The sequence below is a fragment of the Pelobates fuscus genome, chromosome 6 (genome assembly GCF_036172605.1).
Source record: "Pelobates fuscus isolate aPelFus1 chromosome 6, aPelFus1.pri, whole genome shotgun sequence".
NCBI lineage: Eukaryota > Metazoa > Chordata > Amphibia > Anura > Pelobatidae > Pelobates > Pelobates fuscus.
Window position 1 is genome coordinate 284043611 of NC_086322.1, and position 16689 is coordinate 284060299.

Here is a 16689-nt window from a genome sequence, read left to right on the forward strand (position 1 = left end):
TGTTACAAGATTTAGAAGCTATTCAGATAGAATGTGGAGTCAATTGTATTTTCTTAGATGACAAGAAACATGTAAACCCATAGACCTATACAAAACACACAAAAGCTTAAATGGAAACTACGCACCAAAACATTTTGTTAAGCTTAATAAAGCATTGTATAGCTCATGCACTAACAGACTTACTGTTGAAATCTCATAACAGAGTTAAATAACTGTTTTTTTGTGTAGCCCTAGCTACACCATCCAGGGCTGTTACACTGCCTCCATGAAAAACTAAATGGTTACATTTTCAAGCAGATCTTACAGAACAGTGTGTTTACTATAGAAATGCTTATCCCTTGCCATGTTAATTGACCTTAAAGTGTACAGCAGTTTCCTGTGCATGATCAAAACAGCCAATTAACAGCCCTAAATTAAACACACAGTGCAATAAGGGAAGATAAAAAATTTAGACTATTTTTCAGGAGGTGTGTAGGGAGACTGTGTGAGTCTCTGCCTAGGGAGGTATGACTAAGGCTGCATAAACCAAGGTCCTAAATGGTGGAGAATAGGACATTGAGACTCCAATCTACACACAAAAGAGTCACTTTATTAACCTAACATTGTTTTGGTGCATAGTGTCTCTCTTTAAGATGTTTTTGTAAAGCGCACAGGACAGCGGTGTCTATATTCCAAATAGATGTATTAGATTAGTCACGTTTCACCCTGCTTACCTACAACAGCCAGGCTTGTTTGATGCTGTATGCTTCCAGCCTGGTCTTGCACACACAAAGTATAATAGCCAGCATCTTCTTCACACACTTTCTGAATCACAAGGCGACTCTCTGTATCTGATGTGTGGACAGATATCCGGGGTCCATTCACTACCTGCGTGATAATACAAACACCAAAAAAAAGTTGTAAAACTAAAATTAAAAAAAGTAATGCTACTCCGGTGTTCTTAATGATTGAAGGAGATATTCAGATTTTTTTTAAATTACTCAAAATAAAAGATCACATTCAACAATCACAGTAAAAAACCAAAACAAACAAAAAAACAAGTAGCAAGAGAGGTGAGAACGGACAACAGCTCAATTAGCTTACCCTTCAGATCTCAAGCTGGGTTTAGCTCATCTTGTGCCATTACAGAGAGAAGATATCTGAAGCATATCAGACTGGTCCTACCCGTACGGGTAGTCCAGATCCGTAATGCCAGCAAGTTCCCTCTGCACGAGAGATATGGCAACCCCAGATGATTGGTTCAACCTTGTAAGGTATCATCAGTGTGGTATAACCAATATCTCTCTTTCACCATGACCAAGGGGTCCACGTCTGGATTGCCCTTTAAACTTAAGGAGAGAAAAAACAAGTAGCAAGAGAGGTGAGAACTGATCTGGACTGCCTGTACGGGTGGGACCAGCTCAATAGAGCTTGGTTGCTTCATCTAAGTGTTGCTTCTAAGTGTCTGTGGTTGGAGATATTCTGGAGAGTTTTACAGAAGCTTCAACTGTCTAAGAGTTGTGCTAAGAGTTTTATTTTTTACTGTTACAGGTAAGATTCATCTGTAGGAAAAGGTTACTGATTGCACAAGGTTTGATTTCCTGTTGGTAATTATAAGGCATTTGATTGGATTAGTTAGCTACTTGCTATTGATTGCTGTGTAAATTAGCTATTGTTTGCTAATAAGCAGAGGCCTACCCAGGTGTTAAACATTCCTAGTGGGAGGTGATTTTAGGAGTATATAAGGGCTGTTGTCATTAGCTTGGCTAATAGAGCTTGGTTGCTTCATCTAAGTGTTGCTTCTAAGTGTCTGTGGTTGGAGATATTCTGGAGAGTGTTGCTTCTAAGTGTCTGTGGTTGGAGATATTCTGGAGAGTGTTGCTTCTAAGTGTCTGTGGTTGGAGATATTCTGGAGAGTGTTGCTTCTAAGTGTCTGTGGTTGGAGATATTCTGGAGAGTGTTGCTTCTAAGTGTCTGTGGTTGGAGATATTCTGGAGGTAATCTGAGGTATTCAGGAGGATAAATAAAAAGTTAAGATTCGTTTGATTTAAATAATTGATCTCATTGGAATGGCAGACTTAGTTCAGTGTAATAGTTGCTATGCATTTGTTTCGCGTTCCACTTTTTGGAGGTTTGGTTGTTGTCTAATCTGTAGACAGTTCTCTATCTTGCGGCAGGATATTGTATTTTTGAAGTCTGAGATTTGTAAATTATCTGGTAAACAAACTCAGGCTGGAACTGCTGCAAAGCCACTGCCGCAGAGATGTACTAGGAATGGCAGATGGATCACTGTAGGATCTGGTAGACTTAGAGTTGTGGATAAAAGGCATATTGCACAGTCTGTTGTTCTACATAATTCATTTTCTGCACTTTCAGAGTGTAATGGTGTTGTGCAGAGAGCCACTGAGGCTAGTGGTGTTGTGCAGAGAGCCACTGAGGCTAGTGGTGTTGTGCAGAGAGCCACTGAGGCTAGTGGTGTTGTGCAGAGAGCCACTGAGGCTAGTGGTGTTGTGCAGAGAGCCACTGAGGCTAGTGGTGTTGTGCAGAGAGCCACTGAGGCTAGTGGTGTTGTGCAGAGAGCCACTGAGGCTAGTGGTGTTGTGCAGAGAGCCACTGAGGCTAGTGGTGTTGTGCAGAGAGCCACTGAGGCTAGTGGTGTTGTGCAGAGAGCCACTGAGGCTAGTGGTGTTGTGCAGAGAGCCACTGAGGCTAGTGGTGTTGTGCAGAGAGCCACTGAGGCTAGTGGTGTTGTGCAGAGAGCCACTGAGGCTAGTGGTGTTGTGCAGAGAGCCACTGAGGCTAGTGGTGTTGTGCAGAGAGCCACTGAGGCTAGTGGTGTTGTGCAGAGAGCCACTGAGGCTAGTGGTGTTGTGCAGAGAGCCACTGAGGCTAGTGGTGTTGTGCAGAGAGCCACTGAGGCTAGTGGTGTTGTGCAGAGAGCCACTGAGGCTAGTGGTGTTGTGCAGAGAGCCACTGAGGCTAGTGGTGTTGTGCAGAGAGCCACTGAGGCTAGTGGTGTTGTGCAGAGAGCCACTGAGGCTAGTGGTGTTGTGCAGAGAGCCACTGAGGCTAGTGGTGTTGTGCAGAGAGCCACTGAGGCTAGTGGTGTTGTGCAGAGAGCCACTGAAGCTAGTGGTGTTGTGCAGAGAGCCACTGAGGCTAGTGGTGTTGTGCAGAGAGCCACTGAGGCTAGTGGTGTTGTGCAGAGAGCCACTGAGGCTAGTGGTGTTGTGCAGAGAGCCACTGAGGCTAGTGGTGTTGTGCAGAGAGGCACTGAGGCTAGTGGTGTTGTGCAGAGAGGCACTGAGGCTAGTGGTGTTGTGCAGAGAGGCACTGAGGCTAGTGGTGTTGTGCAGAGAGGCACTGAGGCTAGTGGTGTTGTGCAGAGAGGCACTGAGGCTAGTGGTGTTGTGCAGAGAGGCACTGAGGCTAGTGGTGTTGTGCAGAGAGGCACTGAGGCTAGTGGTGTTGTGCAGAGAGGCACTGAGGCTAGTGGTGTTGTGCAGAGAGGCACTGAGGCTAGTGGTGTTGTGCAGAGAGGCACTGAGGCTAGTGGTGTTGTGCAGAGAGGCACTGAGGCTAGTGGTGTTGTGCAGAGAGGCACTGAGGCTAGTGGTGTTGTGCAGAGAGGCACTGAGGCTAGTGGTGTTGTGCAGAGAGGCACTGAGGCTAGTGGTGTTGTGCAGAGAGGCACTGAGGCTAGTGGTGTTGTGCAGAGAGGCACTGAGGCTAGTGGTGTTGTGCAGAGAGGCACTGAGGCTAGTGGTGTTGTGCAGAGAGGCACTGAGGCTAGTGGTGTTGTGCAGAGAGGCACTGAGGCTAGTGGTGTTGTGCAGAGAGGCACTGAGGCTAGTGGTGTTGTGCAGAGAGGCACTGAGGCTAGTGGTGTTGTGCAGAGAGGCACTGAGGCTAGTGGTGTTGTGCAGAGAGGCACTGAGGCTAGTGGTGTTGTGCAGAGAGGCACTGAGGCTAGTGGTGTTGTGCAGAGAGGCACTGAGGCTAGTGGTGTTGTGCAGAGAGGCACTGAGGCTAGTGGTGTTGTGCAGAGAGGCACTGAGGCTAGTGGTGTTGTGCAGAGAGGCACTGAGGCTAGTGGTGTTGTGCAGAGAGGCACTGAGGCTAGTGGTGTTGTGCAGAGAGGCACTGAGGCTAGTGGTGTTGTGCAGAGAGGCACTGAGGCTAGTGGTGTTGTGCAGAGAGGCACTGAGGCTAGTGGTGTTGTGCAGAGAGGCACTGAGGCTAGTGGTGTTGTGCAGAGAGGCACTGAGGCTAGTGGTGTTGTGCAGAGAGGCACTGAGGCTAGAGGTGTTGCGGAGAGAGGCACTGAGGCTAGTGCTGTTGTGGAGAGAGGCACTGAGGCCAGTGGTGTTGTGCAGAGAGGCACTGAGGCTAGTGGTGTTGTGCAGAGAGGCTTGAAGACTATGGTGAGGCCTAATAGAAAGCAGTTGTTGTTGGGGGATTCCATCATAAGAGGTGTGGAGATGGACAATGGTGGTCTTGTGAGGTGTCTTCCCGGAGCTACTGCTCACAGAGACAGGAGACGTATCTGTAATATTGTTAAGCAAGCAAAGCAGGAAGGGGAATTGGATGTACTTGTCCATTTAGGGACAAATGACTTGGCTTGCAATGAGGTTTCAGAGGTTAAGGAAGTTTTTAGTGTTTTTGCCAATGATATACGGCAGGTTGCTTCCACACTGTCATTCTCTGAAGTTCTGCCTGTGCATAACACTCAGAATGACAGGCGGATGCGTATTAGGGACTTTAACTTGTGGCTTGGTGAATGGTGTCGGGAGCAAGGATTTGGCTTTATTACTCATGGTAGCTCTGTTTGGAATGGAAATAAACTGTACAAAAAAGATGGTTTGCATCTTTCTCAAAAGGGAACAAATGTTCTCAGTGAGCAGTTCAGATGTTTTGCTAAGATGTATTTAAACTAGGAGGGGGGGCAAAAGGGTGATAAAACATCAATCCAATTGTCCCCCAAAACAAGGACAGAAGGTGCCTGTAGCAAGTGTGTTAAAAAATGATAAGCTTAGAGTCATGTCTACAAATGCTCGCAGTTTAGGGAATAAGATCCATGAACTTGTGGCAATAATGGAAACTGATAGTGTAGATTTAGTCGCTGTTACTGAGACATGGTAGAATGAGAAAAATGACTGGGACATAGCAATACCAGGGTACTCTTTATATAGAAAAGACAGGGAAGGCAAGAAAGGGGGAGGGGTGGCCCTGTATGTGAAGGATAGCATAAAATCTAGCCTAATAAAGGTTAGTGAGACGAACATAGAGTCCATTTGGGTTACGTTAGAATTTGGTAATCACACAGTAATTCGTGTAGGTGTGATTTATAGGCCCCCAGGACAAATTGAAGAGTTAGATAATCTACTAGTTGAAGAAATAGCTAAAATGACAATGAAGGGGGAAGTTATCACCATGGGTGACTTTAATCTTCCTGATGTGAATTGGAAAACAAAAATAGCTACTTGTGCCAGAAGCACACATATTCTAAACTCCCTACTGGGATTGTCTCTAAAACAAGTCGTTGAGGAGCCAACTCTTAAAGAGGCCATACTAGATTTAGTGTTAACAAATGGAGATTTGGTATCAGATATTACTGTAGGTGAAAGTTTAGGATCCAGTGATCATCAGTCAGTGTGGTTTAATATAAGAACAGTGACTGAGTCACACCACACAAAAACAAAAGTTTTAGACTTTAGAAAAACAGACTTTTCTAAAATTAGAATATGTGTAAAGGAGTCATTATCAGACTGCAGCAACTTAAATGGAGTCCAAAAGAAATGGGATTATTTAAAAGCTGCACTACTGAAGGCAACAGAAAATTGCATTAGGCTTGTCAGTAAAAGCAAAAAATTCAAGAAACCACTGTGGTACTCCGCAGATGTGGCCAAAATAGTAAAAAACAAAAAGTTAGCATTTAGTAATTATAAAAAAACCCAGAGTGAGGAAGACAGAATGACCTATAAGATTAGGCAGAAAGAGGCTAAGCAAGTTATAAGAGCTTCCAAATCACACACAGAAGAGAAAATAGCACAGTCAGTAAAAAAGGGGGACAAAACTTTTTTTAGATACATAAATGAGAAAAGAAAAGTAAAACAAGGATTAGTTAGATTAAAAACAAAAGAAGGAAGGTATGTAGATGAGGATAAAGGTCTAGCTGACTGCCTCAATGAATATTTTTGTTCGGTATTTACAGCTGAAAATGAAGGAAAGGGACCTCTGTTAAAAAAAAGGATAAATGAGTCATTTATTACACGTGAGTTTACAGAGGAAGAGGTTCTATTTCAACTGTGAAAAGTAAAGACAAATAAGTCAATGGGACCTGATGGAATACACCCAAAGCTATTAAAAGAGCTTAGTGGTGTACTAGCAAAACCATTACAGATTTATTTAACCAATCATTGTTAACAGGAGTAGTCCCAGAAGATTGGAAGTTAACGAATGTTGTGCCCATTCACAAGAAAGGTAATAGGGAGGAGTCGGGCAACTATAGGCCAGTAAGCCTTACTTCAGTAGTGGGGAAAGTGATGGAAACCATGTTAAAGGATAGGATTGTTGAACATCTAAAAACACATGGATTTCAAGATCAGAGACAACATGGGTTTACTTCAGGGAGATCATGCCAAACTAATCTTATTGATTTTTTTGATTGGGTAACTAAAATTATAGATCAGGGTGGTGCAGTAGACATTGCTTACCTAGATTTCAGTAAGGCTTTTGACACTGTTGCACATAGAAGGCTTATCAATAAACTGCAATCTTTGAGTTTGGATTCCAATATTGTTGAATGGATAAGGCAGTGGCTGAGTGACAGGCAACAGAGGGTTGTAGTCAATGGAGTATATTCGAAGCTTGGGCTTGTCACCAGTGGGGTACCTCAGGGATCTGTACTTGGACCCATTCTCTTTAATATTTTTATTATTGATATTGCAGAAGGTCTTGGTAAGGTGTGTCTTTTTGCAGATGATACGAAGATATGTAACAGGGTTGATGTTCCAGGAGGGATAAGCCAAATGGCAAATGATTTAGGTAAACTAGAAAAATGGTCAGAGTTGTGGCAGCTGACATTTAATGTGGATAAGTGCAAGATAATGCATCTTGGACGTAAAAACCCAAGGGCAGAGTACAGAATATTTGATAGAGTCCTAACCTCAACATCTGAGGAAAGGGATTTAGGGGTGATTATTTCTGAGGACTTAAAGGTAGGCAGACAATGTTATAGAGCAGCAGGAAATGCTAGCAGAATGCTTGGTTGTATAGGGAGAGGTATTAGCAGTAGAAAGAGGGAAGTGATCATGCCATTGTACAGAACACTGGTAAGACCTCACTTGGAGACCATATCTTCAGAAGGATATTGATACCTTAGAGAGAGTTCAAAGAAGGGCTACTAAACTGGTTCATGGATTGCAGGATAAAACTTACCAGGAAAGGTTAAAGGATCTTAACATGTATAGCTTGGTGGAAAGACGAGACAGGGGGGATATGATAGAAACATTTAAATACATAAAGGGAATCAACACAGTAAAGGAGGAGACTATATTTAAAAGAAGAAAAACTACCACAACCAGAGGGCATAGTCTAAAATTAGAGGGACAAAGGTTTAAAAATAATATCAGGAAGTATTACTTTACTGAGAGGGTAGTGGATGCATGGAATAGCCTTCCAGCTGAAGTGGTAGAGGTTAACACAGTTAAGGAGTTTAAGCATGCGTGGGATAGGCATAAGGCTATCCTAACTATAAGATAATGCCAGGGACTAATGAAAGTATTTAGAAAACTGGGCAGACTAGATGGGCCGAATGGTTCTTATCTGCCGTCACATTCTATGTTTCTATGTTTCTATATGCTTCAGATATGTTCTCTCTGTAATGGCACAAGATGAGCTAAAACCAGCTTGAGATCTGAACGAGGACCCACCGAAGGGCAGGCTATTTCAGCTGCTGTCCGTTCTCACCCTTTCACCTTGTTTTTTGCTTGGACAGTGTTCTTAGCACATAAGTGGTTTTACCTTGCTAAAAAATGCTCCTGTTATGGAACAAGGGTAATCCAAAAATAGCACTAAAAAGAGTTTTTAAACTTATACACATTAATTACAGAATAATGTACACTGAGGCTATATTATGTATATTTTCAGTAAGACATCCATAAGACAACTTTATTAGCAAGGTACTTTCCAAAACATGTACTGGTCAGAAACTCCATATCATTCAGAGTGTTTAGGGTTGGAATGGACTTTCCCCTCTGAAAGAGTTTGTAAGGGTAAGATAAAAAAAACACAAAAAAAAAACAAACAAAAAAACAAGAAAATAAATATGCTAGCTGCGTCATCTCACTAGTTCATCTATGCTAAAGACAATATAGTGTGAACACGTTTTGTGGCATAGCAGAATCTAGTTATGAAACAATGCATATAAACAGTATGCTAGGAGTATATGGGCTATGAGGCATCGTATAACGCATAACAGTGCTAAAGCTTGCCTATATTATAGAGTAACATCACTAATCTCTCTGTACAGGATTGCCCTGTTGCACAACGGAGTATTACTAAGTGCTAAACTGCTAGGAACAAGTGTAGCCATTGAGATCATGTTGATCACAGATAAATGGTATGGGTTTATAGTCTGCGTGGGGTATGCATGAGGCATCTGGGTCCGGGTGCTTCGTTATTTAAGAGGGCTCGGAGCAGTCCAGGTTAAGGATGCCTGTGTAGGGCGGCATAATGGGTGCCTCAGCCTAAACCTAGTGCTGGTAAGTCCCGGATATTGTCCCTCTCTGTCTCACCATTGTCGTCCCTTGGCTTGCTGGTGCCGCTTCTGGAGCCGGGTCCAGCATTATCTTCTGGAGTATGTTGCCTCGCGGTCTGTGGTGTTGCATTTTTTTTGCGTATAGTCGGTTCTTGCTGCGCTGGATGCCGAGGTGTTGGACAGGTGAGGTATTGGTTTGCGTCATTTGCTTTGTAATCCCGGGTGTTTTGATTTGCAGGTGGGAGCGTGCGCCCAATATGCCTGCCGCCATTTTCCATCACTGGTACCTGTATTGTCGGACAGCCATTTTGGATGCTCGTGGTGTCTGCTTATAATAGCTGCGTCGTGCTGCAGGCCGTATCCACTTGGTTACCAGTGACTCTGCTTGGCGGTAGGTCGCTCCTCTGCTCAGCAGGGTATCCTTGAAGCTTGTGCATAGGCTGTTGAATGTCTCCATAGGGGACCTGGGTGGCTGGATGGTCTGCGCTTTGTGTGTGTGCTGGGCAGCCATCTTGGCTTTGCCCCACGGGTCAGATGCCCCAATATGGCTTGTGGCTAGGTCTCCTACCTGGCCATTGTGTCTAGCTCTGACCGGGGGGGTGGGGGGGGGGTAGCTCGGAGGGTAGTCGCTTAAGGGCTCTCGTGCAGAGGAGAGCGGCCGCCTCTCCCCGGCTTCAGCCGCAGTAGACCGCATTTGTGACTGTGTTCCCAGCCTCGACGGACTCCGGGGTGGCAGCGTTGGGTTCCGAAGGGTACCCCCGACGTGGGTGATGTACCCCTGAGTAGCTTTGGGTTGGGCAGACACTGCTTTTGCCCCGGTTTGTGCACTCTCGGCGGGAGCTCGTGGCAGACGTGTCCGCACAGCTCGCAGGTCAGGCTCCGCCCCCCCATTTCCCTTTTTAATTCTAAAACATTGGGGATTCATTTATCTCCTTGTGGTATCCATGTTCAAAGTTCACTATTTCTTGGTCAAGAACTCCGATGAGATTAACTTCGTCATGTGAGCTGGCACTCAGTCTACAAAGTACATGTTGTGATGGAGCTTCAGTACTCAGACTGTCTACCTCCTTCAAAGTTCAATTCAATTAACTGGTAATGTTTTTAATCATTTACAGACAACAGGGCGCCTTAAACAGCAATTCCAAAAACATTTCTTCAACAGTATATTGACAAATTATACATCCCTGGACAGAACCAAATTCCCATGTGCAGATGTCCAAAAGTGCAGTGTTCCAGGCTGCTACCGGCTAAGGACTGGACCCTGAAAAAGAGGCCTCCTTACTATGAAAAAAAAGGGGGGCTTCCACTGGTTCTCGGTGCATGTCGACTGCTCTTGATCTTCATCTCCCCTCCAATTAGTGCTCTCCTGGGGGACTGGGTAACAGAGCGGCAATAGTTGTATATTGTTCTGAGCAGTCAACTTGCACCTGTAAAAACCTAGAGCTCAAGGCAATTAATGACCATTACCTCTGAAGAAGTTGCGGTTGCCCCAGTCCCGCAGATGGCAATTAGAGAACTCCGCTGCATGAGTGTGGATGGAACAGGGGGAAAAGCCAGGGAGAGTGATAAAGCTCTTTTAAGGGGGAGTTATACTGAGTCCTGCAACAGTTAAAGCGTGATCTGTGCAGGCTCGGTCACAAATGCGAAAATCCATTCTTAATTTTTAACAAACTTTAATAAAAAGGGAAAACACCAGTAAAACAGAACATTTGAAAAAGGTTCAAAGTGCTCCATAAGTGGCAGGGTTGCATTACAGGATTTAAGATATTTCATGTAGATAAGTAATTCTTTAAAAACAATGTATTTTACCTTTCACTATGCATGTTAAACATTTAAAAGATGTTTGCATTGCCTCCATCAAGGTTCTATGGAGCAATGGTTCCAGATGGTTGGTTTACAAAAGACGTAGGGACGGTCAAAAGATGTGACATTCGCACAACACATGAATTACACACAGCTGTTTCTTTCAGGAAAATACGCAGATTTTTCCTACACTTGTTTGTGCCGACTATCCATTTGCTATATTGCGAAATTTGTTTAGGGTTACCTACTCATGCTTTTACTGGTTGCAGTGCCTTATATATTGAAACAAAAAATAATTAAAATGTATCAAGACAAAATAGGAACGATTTTGTCTTAAGCAGAACTTTTTTGGGGGGGCAAGACAAGTAGGTATTCTACTGCCATATCTTTCGGTTTCCCATCATACGTCACCCTCTGTAGCATTGTCTATGACTTCCCATTGCACATGCTCAAGATCATCTGTGATGGATCCTGCTGTTTTGTGAGGGCTTCCGGAGAGCCAGTTTTGTAAAAGTGACAGGACTACTGGCAAATGAACACGTCAGGAGCATGAAGAAGATGGCTGATCAGCGGATAAGGAAGCTCAGGTAGATTTAGCTATTTTGCTCCTATCTCCCTGGATGCGGTCATATAAACAAAACCTCTAAAATCACATTTACACTGTGTGACAGACCACCCATTCACCAGGGACTAATACAAGCCTCCCAGCCACCACATAAGGAACTTTAACCACTCGACTGAACTCCTTCCTATCATGCCTCCAGGCTACAAAAGCCCAAAAATCTACCAGAGAGTCCCAAGGACAAGCGGGAGACTCTCATAACCATAGTGTGGCAGACTAGGAGCTACCCAAGAATCTCCTGGAACTATTGATTGGATTGCCGATGTCCAGTCAAACTTCATCCATGTTGCGCTCGGTTCCAGAACCATCAAACAGGTCTCTAATTGGAGGGGTGTTTGAGGAGGTGGTCGGGCATCTAAAGACACCTAGGACTTGAGGAAGCTCCATGTACCAGCTTTGTCAGACAGTCCTCAAATGTGACCAGAAACTTCCTCCCAGCGCTCTACGCCAGATCAGATTTGCAGCCCAGTTAAACTTTTCCCTGACACTACTCGGGCTTGACACCTCCGATCCAGGAGCTCTTTGGGCTTACTCTCAGAGGTGAGCTTTCCGTGCGTGACAAATGTTCGGGGATATTGGCAAGGTGTAACTGAGCTCCTGTACTCTGACTGAGCATCTCCGCCCAATCTGTTGGGAAGAGAGCCTGGAACACTTTAGCGTGAGTTGGAAGTTCTAATGTTGTCTCCTTGGAACTCTTTCACCTTGATCAGACTCTTTTTCCAGGCAGGTAGCATCCCCTCTACAACTTTGCTTATAGTAATTGCTCTTGTCTTTACAAAGATATTTGCAGCACTCAGGCTTAGCTCTCTTGATTTGCCGCTAGGCTAGATGGATCATACAGCCAGGCAACAGGTCCAAAGACTGTCACTGGGATCCCTAAAAAATTACCCTTACATCAAGCCTCGGCTCAGGATTAGGTGGGAGCTATAATCACCCTGTGGCTTTCATGGAGGGGAAAAGGGAATCACTGGCAGCGATACTCCGACTATTTAGAAGAGGTCCGCCACACACTGTAAATGGATTTATTTTCTTTTCCGCATTTGATTGCACATGGTACTAAATTAGTGGAAAATATTTTTCGTGGAACCAAATAGGTAACTGCCGATGCAGTGGACACTTATTATGAAGGACTTTTTCCTGTGTATGAAGTGAAAAGATGTAAAAGAGTAATGCAGTGTGCCTTTCCACAAAAAAAAAAACTTTCTATTCTTCCCAATAACCTCATATGAAGAAACGCACAGTTCTCCCATTAGTAGTAAGCAGCCAATGAAGCAAGTTTTACAATACAATTCCTATAGTGCTTTGTCTTACTGTTGATATGTTATAGGTTACCAATGCTGCTACACATCACCGATAAGCAAATGTTAATAGGTTTAAATGCTTATGGTTTATTACAGCAGTTATTTCATGTGAATACTATTTATAAGTCAATATTTCGTGCCATTCCAAATTACGCCTAAGATTTGAAGGAACAAGTTTTCTATTCTATTTTTTATTTATTTATTTTTTTTATTCACGACATAGTTTAATGGTGATCTTGAAAGTGAATAGTTATTTTTGAGAAAATACTACGAGGAGCTACTTCCACTTTAAATGTATATACATGCGCACAATGTAAATGCTCACACACAGCTTGTAAAGAGGAGAGCCATGATATAATGCAGATGAACAGTCTCATGGTTTGTGAGAGATGAGCCTACAATGTCTGCTACACCTGGTGTAGAGATTACTTTTTGCCATTTTCTTGTATATGTTCAACTAAATAGATCGGTCTGATCCCTTATAGTAGTAATTCACAAACGAAGGATACCGCACTCACACTTGGGAATCCAGGTGCTTATCAGGACCAGGGTTGGCAAATCCCAGTTTAGTACATAAAATAAATTAATAACAAATCTGTATTGCTGCAGGAAGGCAGATATTTTTGGAACAAAAAGTGCAATGTTTCGGCTTGATAAAGGCCTCGGTGTAGGCCGAAACGTTGCACTTTTTGTTCCAATAAACCTGCCTTCCTGCAGCAATCCTGAGTGCCTGGGCCTAATTTATTTGACCCCTTATAGTGACATTTTAACTTATTTGGTTATTTATTTAATATTCAACATTTGCCATGTGTTAAAGTATTTGAGCAATATTTCTAGCTATACCATGTCCTTTATAGGCTTAAATGTGCCACTGCATTGTAGTCATTGGGCATCGTGCATTGAATTTGTTAAGAGTAATCTGGCATTTTGGCCACTAGTGTTGCCAAAGTGGTTTTTTTTTACCTTGCACCTCCTCCTCAAGAGATCAAGAACTGTTGCCAAATTTAAAGTGAGTTATTACATTTAATAAGTGTACGCTTCCCACTCTACTTACCGGCTTTTTGGATTTCACCCAAGAGGCAGCCAGAGGAGGTGTACCACGAATCCCACAACGCAGTTCCACCTTTTCTCCTTTCTTCGCCTCCACGTGAGATACACAGTCAAAGAGCTTCAAGGTATCACCTGCAAACATCAGTAGGATATTGACCAGATTAGAATGGTGATCTAGAAAGAAACAGGACTAAATCCTTTCTTATGAACAGGGTGCATGTCCTTAAATCGCAGATTTTTTTTGCCCCTTAATTCAGATGGCATAGAGTGGCATAGAGTGGCATAGAGGAAAATCAATTTTATCCAAGTGCTTGTTAGCAATGCAAATGACAATATATGGGCATTACTTCCTCAGCTTCAGAGAATGTTGAGTATGTTGAATACCCTCATACGGAAGCTTGCCCTTCCCTTTTGGACATGTTGAGTGGACAGTTTACAGCGAAGTGCGCACTCCACATGCCCAGGTGCCATTACAATTTACAACAGTGGAACAATCAAGACACTGTCTGTGGCAGCAGACCAGATTAATTAAGTCAGGGCAGTTAAATATGAAAGGATGAACCATGAAAGTAAGCAAGACATGCAGGATGGGCATTGTAACAGGTGCTTTCCCACCCTTCAGGTGCTTATCAGCTGGATTAAAATGGTGGGGATTTTCTTTGTTGTGTACTTAGTATTAAATCGAATATATTGATTGTTCAGGTACGTACAGTCAGGTCCATAAATATTGGGGCATCGACAATTCTAGTCTTTTTGGCTCTATACACCACCACAATGGATTTGAAATATAATGAACAAGATGTGCTTTAACTGCAGACTTTCAGCATTAGTTTGAGGGTATTTACATCCAAATCAGGTGAACGGTGTAGGAATTACAACAGGGTATTGTGGTGGTGTATAGAGCCAAAAATATTAGAATTGTGTCGATGTCCCAATATTTATGGACCTGACTGTATGTGTCTCCTCCCAGCATTGTGACATCATAGGGGGCTCTTAAAGCGCCGCAGCGATGATCGGGCCCCCGAAAATACATTTTCATCGGGTGGCCCTTAGATCATGGGCCCCCTCAACGTGTGGCCCGCGGTGGTAGTTCCACATGGGCTGCACGCATCACGGCGGCCAGCAGTCTGAATGGACAGCTGCTTTGGGCCCCCTAGGATGACAGGGCTTAAGTCTGTGTGTATATATATATATATATATATATATATATATATTATATACAATATATACAAGGTCTGGCACTCTACCTTTAAATTAGTTCAGAAGAAAAGCCTTGGTGCTGCAGAGCGTAAATAGATATGTAGGCAGTGAGGAGAGCACTCCAGAGGACTTGTTGAGATCATTTATTCAGTGCAGAGGGAAAAAAAAATAAAAAAAAAATTGACGTTTCGACCCTCAGGTCTTTATCAAGATACTAAAACAGTGTGCATCAGTGACATTTTATACCCTAAGTAATTGAGGAGTAATCACTTACCCTGGAATAGCTGTGCACCCCCAAGCCATGTGTGAACGCTAATATGTGATTGCAGAAAATGCCGTACAGGTCCCGTAGGTGAGTGATGACGTCAAAGATAGTGCGACCGGAAGAGGTCGTGAACATGCGTCTGGTAACCAAGGGAACTTGTTGTGAACGGACTTACGTGATAGATGTGGAATAACGTGTATTAAAGGAATATGTATGTTAAGTGGAACTACTGATGGCATTTAATACTGATGTGGGCATGTACTGTTACATAGAGCGAAAATCCTCGGGTTAATAAACTATTCGAAGAGTGCATAATGTATGAAAAAAAGGTTTACTGGCCACAATGAGCCTGTATAAAGATAGTGGTGAACAGAGTGTAAAGTAGGTATATCATAGTTAGAAGGTGGCGAGAAAACATAGTGTGGTGGAATCTCGGTAAAAATAAATTTAGTAGGCCGAGATTACCACGTGGCATGTGTACGTGCATATGCTGACGTATCGATCAGTTGGTTGCACGAGGCAAGATACGATCAGTAGTGTACGGAGCATGTGCAAGAATACAGGATATAGTATTCCCCTCCTCCATTGTGCTGGACAAGCCATGCGGTCAAACAGGAAGTTAATTCTTATTTGTGTTGATTGGTTAAGAGAATGTGCGGGTGGAGCTTAATATGGGAGGAGTTATATGCCTATATAAGGAGCCTGCACTATTGTCCGGGGCTCAGAATTTGCTGTATTTTGGTGACGCTAGTCCCTCTGAGTCCCGATCGGTGATCCAATAAAGAATCTCTTCCTTCCTGAAGAAACCTGTGTCCATCTCTCTGTGCTTGGCTTCCGTCAGTTTCTCCGGTATCATTTGGTGCATTGGCCGGGAAACTCATCGTTCAACGGTAGCTGAGAGGCAGAGGCGTGAGACGGTCTATCTTTGCCCACGTTCTCTACGGCTGCACCCCTGAACTTCTGCGTGGACCTCCCTTCGTCTCGGTGCCACTGGTCTGTTGTCCAGGAGATCATCGGCCTCTACGTGAGAAGTGCTGGGGTGTCCCCGTCGATGAGTGTGAACTCAGGTTCAGGAACGAGGAGGTAAGACAACTGCTGTTTTAGACGGCAGGACCCACTAGGGGTATACCGATTGTGCGGTAGGCCCAAAGGGGTTTGAATCTGTGTATCTGCCCCCTCTGTCGGAGGGAAGGAGCGAAGGCGCACCGCTCGATCGAACGCTCTTTAGTCAGACCGTTTGATTTGGTTAGTCAGGCGGGGTCCTGGTGTAAATAGCCCTAGCCGGACACCGGTGTCTTGTCTAGACTAGCGTTCTAGGGTGTATATTACGTTCGCTAGGTCGGAGGGACCGGGAGACTAAGCGGCGCCTGTGTAAATTCGGTTCGCTAGTTCTCATCCTATCTGGGCTAAGTGGGAAGGCGTGTAAATTTGGAACCCACTAGACTTTTGATAGGGCGACTAAGAGGCGCCTGTGTAAATTCGGTTCTCTAGCTCGCTATATATGTGGTGATTGGGCAGTGTGGCTAACCAAAACGGGTGTATATAGTTTTAGGTAGTCCATTCAAGGTACTGGCCAATAGTTTAGTTGGGAATTGTAAATGTGTTAACGATTGTTTAGTAAAGTGTATATCTTGTTAGATAGCGCGAGCTCAGCCGTCTAGCGAGAGTGTTAATAGTGTGTTGCTGTATTATAGTGCACGGTACCATA

General features: G+C 43.8%; 1 protein-coding gene across 1 annotated transcript in view; it reads right to left on the reverse strand.

The window, feature by feature from the left end:
* The window catches only part of LOC134615002 (myosin light chain kinase, smooth muscle-like), an 81427-nt gene that overhangs the window by 20453 nt on the left and 44285 nt on the right, over positions 1 to 16689 (reverse strand). Inside the window, exons 7-8 of the mRNA XM_063459328.1 lie at positions 13521 to 13648; positions 714 to 867 (exon numbers count right to left, since the gene is read on the reverse strand). Coding sequence (XP_063315398.1) covers positions 714 to 867; positions 13521 to 13648 — 282 coding nt within the window. The remainder of the gene's footprint in view (positions 1 to 713; positions 868 to 13520; positions 13649 to 16689) is intronic.